The 14,292-nt window shown below is 43.0% G+C and overlaps 1 protein-coding gene across 7 annotated transcripts; it reads left to right on the top strand.

Moving 5' to 3' along the window:
* The first annotated feature begins 405 nt into the window (after nucleotides 1-405).
* FAIM (Fas apoptotic inhibitory molecule) lies at nucleotides 406-11,734 on the top strand. 7 transcript variants are annotated; one of them, XM_053404653.1, is made up of 6 exons: nucleotides 406-614; nucleotides 6,189-6,247; nucleotides 7,423-7,546; nucleotides 8,224-8,452; nucleotides 10,331-10,380; nucleotides 11,281-11,734. In XM_053404653.1, the coding sequence occupies exons 2-6, from the start codon at nucleotides 6,204-6,206 to the stop codon at nucleotides 11,425-11,427; spliced, it is 594 nt and encodes a 197-aa protein (XP_053260628.1). In that variant the 5' UTR covers nucleotides 406-614; nucleotides 6,189-6,203; the 3' UTR covers nucleotides 11,428-11,734. The 7 variants fall into 7 exon arrangements, with proteins under 7 accessions (XP_053260628.1, XP_053260635.1, XP_053260669.1 ...); XM_053404679.1 differs by lacking the exons at nucleotides 406-614; nucleotides 6,189-6,247 and adding exons at nucleotides 713-745; nucleotides 1,481-1,525; XM_053404660.1 differs by lacking the exon at nucleotides 6,189-6,247 and having other exon boundaries at nucleotides 407-614.
* The last annotated feature ends 2,558 nt before the right edge of the window (nucleotides 11,735-14,292 follow it).

The following is a 14,292-nucleotide window of genomic DNA, read 5'->3' as shown; positions in this document are numbered from 1 at the left end:
AAACTCTCCCAGATGAGAATATACAATAGTAGCTGCCATCCTGTATTTCTTTGCTATTAGCAAACATAGAAGGATAACATACTCTTGCCTGCGTACAAAGAATCACATTACGTTTCTAGACTATTCGACACGATCTCTTTCCAGCAATCCGAAAGAAAAGTACTGCAAAACTCAGGCAGCACGGAAGAAAAACCGCCTACGCCTGTTCCTCGGAAATAAATCCGAACTGGGTTGTTATTGTTTTTTTCCTTCCTCAGAGGGACTATAAATCCTGATTTAGGAACAAGCCCTATCCGCCTTGCAGCTGCTTCATGGGGAAAGAGTAAGGAAAAGTAATGATGGAAGAAAAGGTGAAGGGGCGCTGAAGGAAGAACGAAGAAGCAGCATCCTTTAAAGCGGGGCACGGCGGGGAAGAGTCAGCCCGCGTTGCTTTGGGGAGCCTGAGGAGAAGAGGAGGAACTGGGGAGCGAGCAGCCGAGGCGCCTCCAGAGGTGGCGCTGAAGAGGGAGGCCTCACTCGGGAGAAGGGAAGCTGCTCCACTGAGGCAGGGCGGGCGGGGGGTGTGAGATGAAAGAAGCAGCCCGCTGACGGACAGGCGGGACGGAGCAAAGCAGGTGAGTTGCCGGGTGGAGGAAGGAAGAGGCGCTGGGTGGCCTCCCTCTTCTCCCCCTCCTCCAGGCTCGGCCGCCATTTTGGGAGGGAGAGTCCGTTGCGAGCGGAGTAACGGTCTGGGAGAGCCCCGCAGGTATCTGAGGGAGAGGGAGGGAGGAGGACAGAGTCGCCGTAACTCGTGGTGCCCCGCCCCGCCATTTTATCTCCTTCTCCTCCTCCTTCGCCTGGGTTGGAGTTGTTTGTAGCGCTACGGGCCCGTCGCCCATAGATACAGGTCCTCGCCACTGTCCCCAGGAAAAAGGCCTCGCCTTCGGGATGACTCCGTGGGGTGGGAGGAAGGGGGAGGCCCTGTCACCAGCCGACACGACGGTTGGCCCGTCTCTTTTTCGCCCCCTCAATTCCAGCCTATCTACCCACCTCCTCCACCCCTTTACTGTGTGTATCTTTCAACTTCCCCGGCCTAGATAAATCCCTGTAAAATCATTGAAAGCAGCAGACCGTTTGTTTGGCTCTGCCTTTATTACTCCGGATTAACAACCGCCACCCCTTGCTTACTCACATCGACTACCTGTGGCTGGAGTTCTCGCTTCGACTATAAAGAGGGGAGGGGGGCTGTGATTCATCCATTTGCTGATTTAAAAAGGCAGCAGGGAGTTAATCCGGATTACGTGACCATTTCTGTTCCTCTTTGTACACATATGCCCTAGAGACAAACTGCATTGCCCTTAGAAAGCGAGTTCAAGGACACAAACACTATTCATGGCTCTCTTGACCCACTGTAACAACCCTTCCCTAGACTACGAACAACTTTTTTTTTCTTTTACTCTGTGAGTGGAAGGATGAATGATGGTGAACCCACCTCTCCTAGTTATTTCAGATTAATCCAGGAATAAAGAAGCATCCTCTTGCAAAGGTAATGCACACTTAGATATACATCCAACCTTACTTGGCCTGAGCCACCAAATGCAGCACATAGAGAAAGCCTGGTGATGCTTCTTCTGATACCTCTGGGGACCCTTCCATTGAAGAATCTAGAATGTTATAAATGTAGATTGAGACATATTCTCCACATGCTTTTGGTATTTGAATTTGTGGCATGGACAGGCTTTTCTCACCTCATTCCTTGAATGTTGTTGTTGGCAACATCTGTCTGCCTCTGGAGACAATGGAAGAATGCGCCTTTGGGGGTGAAGTCAAACACTTGGAGAGTTACTGTGGCTGTAGAGACCGATACTTTGCTGCAGTTGGGGCAGATGAAGGAGTCTGGATATGCTGTGGCATATGCACTATGGCATTTTTTCTCTCTATGCACCTCCCAGCGGTCCTCAGACGTAAATAATGGTGTAAAACAGGTCTGTGTGTTCTCACCCCAACTCTCTTTAGCATATTCTTGTCCCTGGTGCTCTTATTCCTTGAAGACTGCTCAGAAATGGCAGTGAGCACAGATTGTTGCAGCCTTTCTCAGTGTGAATTGCTGGCAGGTGGGACCACATCCAGTTGGTTCTGGGCAAATCACATGGGCTGCCTGTGAGCTTCCAGGCCTAATTTAAGGGCTGTGGCTTTCTTTTTAAAAGTACTTCAAGCCTGGGATATCTTGGTGAGCAGCTCTCCCACACTTCTTATATTCCAGAGGTTCCTTGAGAGGGCTGAAAATATTAAAGTCCACTAGTCAAACAGTGGTGGTGTAGAATTAAACAAAACTGTAGTGGATGGAGATAGAGATTGGCACAATAAGCAGGCAATTACTGACATTTTCTATTGATGTCTAATCAATATCATTGCAGCAGGGAGTTTCATAGTTCAGCTTTTCTCACACTAAGTAGAGACATTGACCCTGGAGATATGGTGAAACAGTCTCTACGTTTTAGGCAGAATTTGCTGATCCTAAGGCTCTGAAGAGGATTATATCCTTCCTCTTTCCCCACTCATGCTTCTCAAAAGTATTTTCCTCATCTCCAGTTGTTTCTTGTACCCATCTCCTTCATTTGTACCCTCTTCTCATTCATTCCTCCTACCGCTTTTTACATTCTCTTTTCCCTATAACTGCTTCTGTATCCTATCTCCTTCTTCTATTCCTATTTTATTATTGCTCTTTAAAAATATAGGCCTTTTATCTCTGATTTTCTTCAGGGCCTCCTCTTCAGTCTTGATTTCACACAGTGTAATACTGGATAGTTGCTTTTTTATCCTCCAGTTGCTTTTTTATCCTCCAGGAACAGAAGATGGAGAAACGCAGTTAGGATAAAATAATATGAGGCAGCATTATCAGTGGTTTTGATTGACAGGGAGTTTGCTTAATGGGAATTTCTCTTTAATTCTTAGATTTCAGTGTCTAGTCACACACAGGTGACATTATGACATCACTGGTCTATTTTTCCAGCACTCTTATCAGTCTGTAGCTGCTAGGTTTTCACTTGCTTGCCTGCCTAGCTTTATTGATATCTCCATTGTTGTCTGGCAGGTTCCAGGTAAGAGTTTCTTAATTGCTTGCTGTTCTGTGCAGGTGGATATCCCATATATGTGTGTGTGTGCATAGATGACATCTCAAATAATGTTCCAAATAAGCAACCTGTCTTTAAAGCTAATTGAGATTGCCACAGTCCCCCTCCCACCCCAAAGCCATGTTTTAAAGTGGGTTTGCAAAATCAGAAGGTTGGCGGTTCAAATCCCCACGATGGGGTGAGCTCCCGTTGCTCAGTCCCTGCTCCTGCCAATCTAGCAGTTCGAAGCACATCAAAGTTCAAGTAGATAAATAGGTACCACTCCGGCGGGAAGATAAACGGCGTTTCCGTGTGCTGCTCTGGTTCGCCAGAAGCGGCTTAGTCATGCTGGCCACATGACCCGGAAGCTGTACACTGGCTCCCTCGGCCAATAAAGCGAGATGAGCGCCACAACCCCAGAGTTGGCCACGACTGGACCTAATGGTCAGGGGTCCCTTTACCTTTACCTTTAAGTCTCAATATAAAGCATCACTTATCACTACATGTTCAACACTTGGGAGAGCTGTCAAACCAATCCAGAGCCATGATGTAACTCAGGTTTGTTTATAGCCATCACTTTGTAGTTTGTTTTGAGTAGATACCTTCTGGCAAAACTGTCCTTTCAGACCATCTCTTTGCTCCAAATTGTTAAAATACAACTGTCTAGAGTCTAGACAGTGTGTTTGTAAAAGTCATTGAGAGCCTATAACATAGTTGCAAAGCTGATGTAACTTGAAACATTATGAATAACTAGCAAATAAAAACTTGAGCTGTGTACACGCTAATCCATTTGTAGGATAAAAATGTGGCTTTTCTCAATCTTGAATCGTTCATGCTGGTCCTCAACATGTTGCAACATGTTGCTTTCAATATAGATCAATTCTAGATCTTGTGATCCACAAGAATGGGTGTGGTTATTGTTATGCATTAGAAGATTCTTCCCTTGATTAGATTATTCACACTTTTTCTTCCCTGAACAAGTCTCGGGTGAATGATGAATGAAATGTTGATAGTGATCTTTATACAGTATATGCCTGTTCACAAGATTACAGTGGTACCTCGGGTTAAGAACTTAATTTGTTCTGGAGGTCTGTTCTTAACCTGAAACTGTTCTTAACCTGAAGCACCACTTTAGCTAATGGGGCCTCCTGCTGCCGCTGCGTCGCTGCTGCATGATTTCTGTTTTCATCCTGAAGCTAAGTTCTTAACCCAAGGTAATATTTCTGGGTTAGCGGCGTCTGTAACCTGAAGCGTATGTAACCCGAAGCGTATGCAACCCGAGGTACCACTGTATTGGGCATGTGTGGGTACACCTCCCATTGTATGGACCATGTACATCTGTTTTCATTGGGCACACTGCAGGATACTGCGGAAACAATCTACAATGATCTTTTATTATTTTTGGAATGAATTCTGTTTCTCAATTAGCAGTTTTCAGGAGCAAAAATATATCCAATAGATCTAGATTGTGTGCACTATATAGAAAAAGCAATTACTGTATTTTTCGCCCTATTGGACGCACCGGCCCATAGGACGCACCTAGTTTTCAGGGGGGGGGGGGGAATCAAGGAAAAAAATATGATCCCCCCCGCAGCTCTGGGAGCAGCGGACAGGCTGCACGCAGCCTGTGCGCTACTCCAAGACCTTCTCCCTGCTTTTGCGGGAGGTGGCGGAATTTCCCCACCTCCCGCAAAAGCCCACAGGAGCTGTGCGCGACTCCTACGGGCTTTTCGACCAGGAGGGAAAAGGGACTGAAACGGCCAGTCAGTCCCTTCTCCCTCCTCGGGGAAAAGCCCCCAAGAGCGGCGCGCTCTTCAAAGGGTGTGCGGCTCCCGCGGGCTTTTCTAGGAGGTGGGGGAATTCCCCCACCTCCTAGAAAAGCCAGCAGCAGCCGCGGGCACCTTTAAAGAGCGAGCGGCTTTTGCCTGCTTTTGTGGGAGGTGTGGAAATTCCCCCATCTCCCGCAAAAGCCCACAGGAGGGTTGGAGAGTAGCGGGAAGGTGTCGCGCGCCTTCCCGCTGCCCCCCATCCTCTGGGGCTGGCCATGGGGGAAGTGCTGCTTCCCCCCTGCCGCCAGCCTCCAACCCGGGTTGGAGTGTAGCAGGAAGGCATCGTGCGCCTTCCCGCTGCCCCCCATCCTCTGGGGCTGGCCATGGGGGAAGTGCTGCTTCCCCCCCCCCACCGCCAGCCTCCAACCCGGGTTGGAGAGTAGCAGGAAGGCATCGTGCGCCTTCCCGCTGCCCCCCATCCTCTGGGGCTGGCCATGGGGGAAGTGCTGCTTCCCCCCCCCACCGCCAGCCTCCAACCCGGGTTGGAGAGTAGCAGGAAGGCATCGTGCGCCTTCCCGCTGCCCCCCATCCTCTGGGGCTGGCCATGGGGGAAGCGCTGCTTTCCCCCCCCCCCCGCCGCCAGCCTCCAACCCGGGTCGGAGAGTAGCGGGAAGCCCCATCCTCTGGGGCTGGCCATGGGGGAAGCGCTGCTTTTCCCCCCGCCAGCCTCAAAGCCGGGTCGGAGAGTAGCGGGAAGGCGTCGCACGCCTTCCCGCTGCCCCCCATCCTCTGGGGCTGGCCATGGGGGAAGCACTGCTTTCCCCCACTGCCAGCCTCAAAGAGCAGACTCTCCTGGCTTCAGCGGAAGCAACGCAAAGCCTCTGTAGCGCAGGCTTCGGAAGCTTCGTGTTGCTATCGCTGAAGCCAAGGAGCCTGCATTCGCCCCATAAGACACACACACATTTCCCCTTCATTTTTGGAGGGGGAAAAGTGCGTCTTATAGGGCGAAAAATACGGTACTCAGTCTTCAGTTATTCTAGAAAGAAGTGTTGCATACACAGCCCTAGTAAAACAATCTAGTACTTTATAAGCCTGTAGATCTAAGTGATTTATATTTGCCACTACTTTGTGCACTGCCACAATGGACAGATTTATTACATTATTTTTAACAGTGTTTAATCCTATAAGAATCCTAACCATAATGTTTAAACAAGATGAAAACTGGGAAAGAATTTCTTCCTAATTAACCTGGAGTTATAGTTTTCAACATCTCTTTGCTGCTGCTAGTGTTCTGCTTTTTCTTTTCTTGCTGCTAAATGGATTAAAGCCTGTTTTGATTGCTATGGCATCCCGTGATGAGAGTACTGACTATGAAGATGATGTAAGGTAAAAAGTAGTCTGTGCTGTAAGAGGTCTGGGAAAGCCTTCCCAGATGTTAATAGTGATAGGATTTGTGCTATCAATATAGTTTAAATAGTAGGCTTACTGTAATATGCATATAAGATGAGTTAATTTGAGATGCAAACAGAATTTTAACTTGAGCTATGTTTTCATTCTTTATATTTTAGGTTGCAAATACTGGCCAAGAAAACTATAAAAATAACTATTTCATCTAGAATTATACTTGATGATTTAATAAAGTTGACAGTCTTTACTTGGACTTAGCTATTTTAACTCAAGTGCAACTTACTCATTCTACATGCCTATTTTATAGTTTTGTTTTTCATCTTTAACATTTTGTCTGTTATATTTGTAATGCATATAAAATGAAATAATTTTTAAAAATATGAAAAAAGCACTATTTCTGGGTTTACTACTAATTGGAGCCTGTTCAAAAAGTTGATTTATTTAAGGGGATCTATTTGATAAAGGAAAGCATTATTTAAATAATTTTGGGTGCAATCCACTTCGATTTTTAATGCAGTAGAGATGTCTACCAGTGGAAGAGGGGAGATAATGTTTGCTGATTTCCCCCTGCAAACCACTGTGCCACCTTGCACACTGTTTTGGAGAGTTATCCAGCTCTAAGGAGCTGGTTTTCAGGAGGCTGGAGGATGATCAACAAAATTGCCTCCCTATGTCCTCTATTAGTGTATGTCTGTGTTAGATCAAAAGCATTTCTAGAGTCCAAGGGTCCAAATTAGATTCCATCCTATTTGTATTTGTCAAAGTAAATGCCTACAAAAAAAATTCTAGTTCAGGCTGTCTTGTGAGCTGAGTATTGTTCCATTTCTAATATAATTTGATTATTGCTGTGTTCCTCGTAGCTTAGAATTTGGGTGAGGAGGTAAAGACTACCTAAATAAAAACAACACTACAGGATTAAGGCACCATTTGATAGGTTTTCAAGGGCAAGTGGAATGTAGCCTTTAATATCCCTCTTTCCAAAGAGGTCTCACAAAACCTGAAGACAATATTTGGAAGCTGTTCAGAAGCAGACTTCAGAATAAAGATCTGTTTGGGGTATGGAGTATACATGTGCAGATTTTTGTACATACCTAAAGGGGGTCTCTGAATTGTGGACTAATTAATCAGTTGTATTTAAACATATATTCCTGCAGCTACCTGGACAGAATGACGGACCTAGTGGCTATCTGGGAAGTAGGTTTAAGTGATGGCATCCACAAAATTGAGTTTGAACATGGGACCACCTCAGGAAAACGTGTTGTGTATGTGGATGGAAAGGTAGGGTTCTTATATGAAAAGCACACAGTATGAAAAACAGTGAGTTTTTTTACATCAGTAAAACCTAGTTAACCTAGTTTACCAAACAATAGTCCTTAAGAGGTTATTTTCTGTGATGTTTGTTAGATTAAATTTGTCACTGATCTGTAATGTGGATTTAAAGTCTTGGTCTAAAATCTAAAACATGTACAGTGATACCTCGAGTTAAGTACTTAATTCGTTCGGGAGGTCCGTTCTTAACCTGAAGCACCACTTTAGCTAATGGGGCCTCCTGCTGCTGCTGTGCCGCCGGAGCACGATTTCTGTTCTCATCCTGAAGCAAAGTTCTTAACCCGATGTACTATTTCTGGGTTAGCAGAGTGTGTAACCTGAAGCATATGTAACCTGAAGCGTATGTAACCCGAGGTACCACTGTACATTAAAACCAAGGTGGGGCAGGGGGGACAAAGCAAAACTGTACTTCCTGGTGTGTGTCGAAATACCCCATCCAGTTGCTCAAGACAGTCTGTTGTATTACCTTCCCTTGTAATGTAACACTTTTATTAAACTGAAATGTGTACTTGAGATCAAGCTTTCTTTTTATGATGTAAACAAACAGAAAGCTATGTGATGTTTCCTTTTTTCAGTACTGAAGCAAATATATATGTTGACATCAGTGCTATTATTTTTCTCTTCAGGAAATAATGAGAAAAGAATGGATGTTCAAATTAGTGGGGAAAGAGACATTTACTGTCGGAACATCTAAAACAAAGGCTACTATTAACATTGATGCTGTCAGTGGCTTTGCATATGAATATACCTTGGAAATTAATGGCAAGAGCCTCACAAAATACATGGAGAACAGGTCAAAAACAACAAGTACTTGGATGTTACACTTGGATTGTACAGATTACAGGGTTGTATTAGGTAGGTTATTCTTACATAGTTCCATGTTTGCCTTTTGTATGGTCCCATATATTCCCATATATTTTGTTTAGTCATGCCATGCTGTGGTGGCGTTCCAAGAGCACTGATTTTTGTTGTGGCTCCTTTATTTGAAACAAACTATAAAACAAATATCTCATTGGAGCCTGATCCTGGAGAGCTCTGAGTATCTTTAGAACCTCCTGGGAATTAGTGAAGGGCCTTTTTGATATGGAAAAAAACATATGAACACTTCTGTATGTTTTAGTAATCTGAGTTAGTGATCATTTTACCATTGGCTTGTTTATTAGTGGCACTGGATGACATTTGTATGTAATGCTAAACTGGATTACAGTGGTACCTCGGGTTAAGTACTTAATTCGTTCCGGAGATCCGTACTTAACCTGAAACTGTTCTTAACCTGAAGCACCACTTTAGCTGCTGCTGCCACGCTGCCGGAGCACAATTTCTGTTCTCATCCTGAAGCAAAGTTCTTAACCTGAAGCACTATTTCTGGGTTGGTGGAGTCTGTAACCTGAATCGTATGTAACCCGAGGTACCAATGTACTTTCAAAGTTCTCTCCTTCCCCAACCAACTGATTTAAACTCTGACCCATTGTTCCATATTTATTTCTTAATGCATACTGAAGATGAAGATTATATACTCAATCACAGTTATGGTTACAGTTACTCCCCCCCCCCCTTTTGATTGATTTGGAAATCTTACTGACTTTTTACTTCTTTATTTCTCAAAAGCCAGTAAACATATATTTAAAAAATAATAATTCTTCCTGCCATGCGAGATCAGAAGAAAGGGAGAGTACACAAGCCCCAATGCTTGTCTCAATATTCTTAGCTCTCTTTAAAGTATGCCCTGCACCATCTAACTTGTTCAAGGGCATAGCTAGCATTTACAGAGATCTGGGAATGCTACTAACCCATGCTCTGGTAGAAGAAAAAAATGACACCCTCACACCTGTATTTCTCTGCCCCCTACAAGCACTATGAGAACCCTGAACATTACATCCCATATTTTCTCTTTACAAAACTTACTCAGGTGAGATTAGTTGGTAGCAACCCCACAGGTAGATTAACACACAACTTGTTAGGCTCCAACATGTCCATTAGGAAGAAAAACCTCATGTTATCATAATCTTACTGGCTTTGACTGTGGCTGTACAAAGCATTGTCTTCATCACTCTAGCTAAGGTGCAAAACTACACTTGATATAGAGCTCATCCACACTTTTGCTTCACCTGTACTTTGATCATGTTGTGTACTAATTGGTTCCCCTGCAACTGAGAGTTTTTATCATTGTCCCACAGTTGTGCCTGGCAAAAATCTGATGTTACCCATTGAATCGGCTATGCACAGAAAATCTGAAGGGAGATTTTGCTTAACTGCGGTTCAGTTCAATGGATAAGATTGGATTTTCACAAGACACAGGCATGGAACAGCAAGAAAGAGTGTGTTGAGAATTTAAAATTGCCTGTCTTTGTGCTTTTGGACACTTCCTGGGTGGTGATTTTTTTTTAAAAAAGATGTATGCAGCATAATAGAATCAACAAGCTGGAAGGCTGGAACAAAAACACTAAAGAGAATGCCTACTGGGATGAAAGGGAAAGACCAAAGTTGCTCCTCATATACAGATTTAAATACATGCAGGTGTGGATTACTGTGGTCTAATTTGAATGGAGAAGAAATGAATTCGTAGCTAAATAATGGCTGAAATTGTGGACAAGCCCTAAATCAAAATTAAATATAAGATACAAAATGGGAAGCCTTGGTCTGGACATATCTGACATGCATACGTTATAGTAAATAGTTTTTAAGATAAGAAAATGTTATGATTAAGTGACAGTCCTTTTTTTTTTTTAACAGAAAAAGACACAATGGATGTCTGGTGCAATGGTAAAAAAGTGGAAACGGCGGTATGTAACCATAGATACTCCAAAATGAAAACTTTTAAATTAAAATGGACTAAAGTTACAATTAAGAGATGCATATTCAATGTTATCCGCACCCCCTCCGTAAGTGAAGAATTTGAACTTGGTTTAAATACCCTTAAAAGCAAGGAAATGTACACTTGACCAGTTCCTTCTTTCATAGAATTGTAGAGTTGGAAAGGACCTCAGGCTCAGCTACTCCAACCCCCTCCTGTGCAGAAATCTCAGCTAAAGCATCCAGAACAAATGGCCATCCAGCCTCTGTTTAAAAACCTCTAAGGAAGGATAGTCCATCATCTTCCCAGGGAGTCCATTCCAGGGTTGACTGAAAGACTTTTAAATGAGGGAACAATTTTAAAAGCTACTCACTTATAGAATGGCATTTAAGTGTTTTTAAGTGTTATTCAAACATAGGAAACATTTATTATCTTGTCTTTGTGACATAGACTACACATTAGGCCACCAGTGTGCGATAAATTTCCTCCATAGGAAATGGAACAATTAAACAGTTCATTCACTTTGGAATTTATAAAACTTGGGAACAGAGCATTGGTCAGCAATGAAACCTTTAAAATCTAACCAATTTCATGACAATCTAAGCTCGGTGCTGCTCTATGAAGTGCATTGTGATGACTTTGAATACGTTTGCCCGTGTATCAGAACCTGTGGCCCTCCTGATGGAGCTGAACTACAATTCCCATCAACCTCAGCTCACCTGGGCAATGATCAGGGAGCTGTATGGGAGTTGTAATGCAGTAACATCTGGAGGGTTACAGGTTAGCCACCCTTGCTTTTAGAACAATCTTTTGGTGGTTAATGAACAATTAGAGTATTTGAATACATTTGATCACCTGTTCAACATTTATTTTTCCTTTTTTGTACCAGGGAGAATTTGTAGATGATGGGACAGAAACACATTTCAGTATTGGAAAGCATAACTGTTGCATTAAAGCTGTCAGCAGTGGGAAAAGAAGAGAAGGAATTCTTCATATGCTTGTTGTAGATGATGAAGAAATCACAGCACCTTTGTAATAGCTTTCCATTATTCTGACTATTGCAGATACAAAGATCAGGGATTTTCAATTGCTGTGGTAATTGACTACTTTAATATATACTTTAATATATACTTCATGGAATATTCAGTTTGTGCTGTTCTTATTTTCTAGCTGCTGTATATGAAATTTATTGAAGGACCAGATGAGAATATGTTGTCTTTTTTGTAAAAAGAATTTATATATTAGAACACTAAAGAGGAACTTTGACCAATGTAGAAATTGTTTACATGGAAAATTTTAATAAGTGCAGAATAAAACATAGTAGTGAAATTTGTTCATTTAAATGTTAGAATGTCATATTCTTTTTATATCCTCTTTAAAATAAGTGTGTTGCGTCCTTAGAAAACTGGAATGTATAACTAATGAAGTTTTTTCTTTCAGTAAGCCTTTTTACAACTTTGCTTATCAATAATACTTGAACCATGTCTGCATGGGTTGCCTTTTTCCTGCAGCTTTCTGCTGAGCACAAGTGCCCAGCTATGGCCTGCTCTGGGAGCCCCATGTGTCTCTCCCAGGTGTAGATCCAGCCAGTCCTTCCCTTCCAGCCTGAGCACATGGGCCTAGTGAGTAGTGAGTGATGTGGCTGCATCTACATATGGGAGGCACAAACGCCACTCCTATATAGCAGGTTATAGTGGGGCACTTGCAGCAAGGAAAGGTAGTCCATTGAGCTGAATGATCTGCTCCCATGCATGCAACTACACAAGGGAGGATGAGTCATGTGCATTTTCAAAATCCAGTGTTTGCCTTTAGGAAATTTTAAAAAAAGATGCAAAAACAAATATGCTGGGGGTTTTCTGTATCAGACTGGAAGTTTCAGGTGACTGTGCATATTACATAGTATTGAACTACTGAAATCTTTAAAAGGGGGGGGGGGCAAGCAAACTTCAGGCTTGAGAAAAATGAAATCTCACTTGTTCTCCAAAGTCTACCACTTCCAAAATAGTGGCTGGACATGTTACATCATACACTTGTAGCACAATCTTATGAATATTTATTTGGAAGTCAACCCAATGAGTGAGGTGCAGCTTTTGCTTGCTCAGGAATTTGTTTCTAGTGCCTGCATACACCTACACATCCTCTCTCACATACAATTGGCTTGCTTTAAAGCTTTCTTTGTTTTCAGCAGCCAATTTTAGGGGGAAGACACTTAGTTGTTGCTAAGCGGAGAGCCTTTTATTGCTTGTTGTTAACTGGGATTACAAACTTTGTTGGATCTGTCAAATAAGTCAAGAGACCTACCAGCAGTGTTTTTTTCTGGGAGTATTCACCCTTAACATCAAAGACATTCTAGAAATACAAAGTTACTTGGGCCGCCGAACTAGCTGCAGAGTTCTGGAGGTTATCTGAGGCAAGCTTTTAAATCTGCTTTTTAAACAGGCTCGACACCGAGCCAACCTTTGAAACCCCTTTATAATATATTTTAACTCCTCCAGAGCTTTTAAGTAATTTAATAGTTCTTTTAGCTTGATGCTTCTAAAAAAAAAAAGAGCTCTTTTGTTGCCTTGTTATCTTGATGTCCGGAGGGTTTGCTCCCCGCGCTGCTACGCTCCTCAAGTCTGACCGAAAACGGGTGACGGCTGATTTATTGCCAACTTCGTGTTATGCCCTGAACTACAAGCTATCAAATTACAAATTACAGACAGCTATCCCAAATCTTGCCTCAATTTGGACCTTAGCCTATAGCTGGGTGGAGCTTCCGACTTCCTAAGAGACATAGTTTTTGAAATAGGAAGAATAACCCTGACAACAAAGATTTACAAATGGTACTTACCAGAAAGAAACGTAGGGACCTGGGGATAGTGACAAGCCCATTGTTCCAGGAGTGTTATGAGAAACAGAGTAAAATCACGCAATACTTTTTACATACAAGGGACAATGAGAATGGAAATGGAAATGGGCAAAAGATGGCTGAGATGGTTGAGTCGAAGCAGGATGAGGCTCTTCTTTTTCCCTCTGCTGCTCAAGATCACACAACCTCCTCTAGAGGAATACAGGACTCGGAGAATAGCAACCAAAATAGAAACACAATGAGCCTGGCCCATGAAATAGTCTTGGCTGAGATATTATCTTCAGAGCTACAGGAAGAAACCCGAAACTCCCAGAAATCCCAGACTTCATCTATGGGCTCCCAGACGGAAAACAATGACTGCTATCCTCAGGACTGGCTGCTCTCTATAAATCTGGATCTGGCAGCTATGAAAAAATACTTAACAATAACAAACGGGCTGCTCCTGACATTAGTGGAAAATTATTCCCTTCAAGCTAAAGGCTCAGAAATTCATGGTGCCGATCCACCAATCACCCCTCAAGAGCCAGAATATATAAAGCAACCAGCAACCAGCAAGTGCACACAAGGATCAGCAGCGGAAAATCATTTACACCAAGGAAAGGGCATAGGGTTGTATGTATCTGTCCCTAAAACTGAATTTCCTATCGAAGTAAATCAAAAGAAGCGAGGCATCAGTAAGAGATCCCATAAGAAGAAAGCTGAAACTAAAAAGAAAAGTAAGAACATAAAAACTGCAAGGAAATCTGTTATAAACCGACGTGCATGTAAAATATGCTGGAAAAGACTATATAAGCTGATCCCAACAAAATCAAAAACAAACTCTAACAAACCTGCTATACACGGCAGCAGAGAGAACAACAGTGTGGATTCAGGAAAAAAGATCCAGCTGAAGTCTCTGAAAGAAACATTATCGCTGCCTAACAAAACAAGTGAGGAAACGGAATTACAACCCGGGTGCTCTATGCTGAAACCCCAAGGATCCATAAATATTAAAGAAGACCCACCCCATACCATTGATTATGGCAGATCTCGAGATGAGCCAGTAGCAGG

Source organism: Podarcis raffonei, chromosome 1 (genome assembly GCF_027172205.1).
Source record: "Podarcis raffonei isolate rPodRaf1 chromosome 1, rPodRaf1.pri, whole genome shotgun sequence".
Taxonomy (NCBI): Eukaryota; Metazoa; Chordata; class Lepidosauria; order Squamata; family Lacertidae; genus Podarcis; species Podarcis raffonei.
The sequence above is the reverse complement of the archived record's forward strand: the minus strand, read 5'-3'. Positions and strand labels throughout refer to the sequence as shown.

Coding starts and splice junctions, on each gene's coding strand:
- FAIM (XM_053404653.1), top strand. CDS start 6,204: ATGGCATCCCGTGATGAGAGTACTGACTATGAAGATGATGTAAG. Junction 6,248..7,422: donor GACTATGAAGATGATGTAAG/GTAAAAAGTAGT, acceptor ATATTCCTGCAG/CTACCTGGACAGAATGACGG. Junction 10,381..11,280: donor GTAAAAAAGTGGAAACGGCG/GTATGTAACCAT, acceptor TTTTTGTACCAG/GGAGAATTTGTAGATGATGG.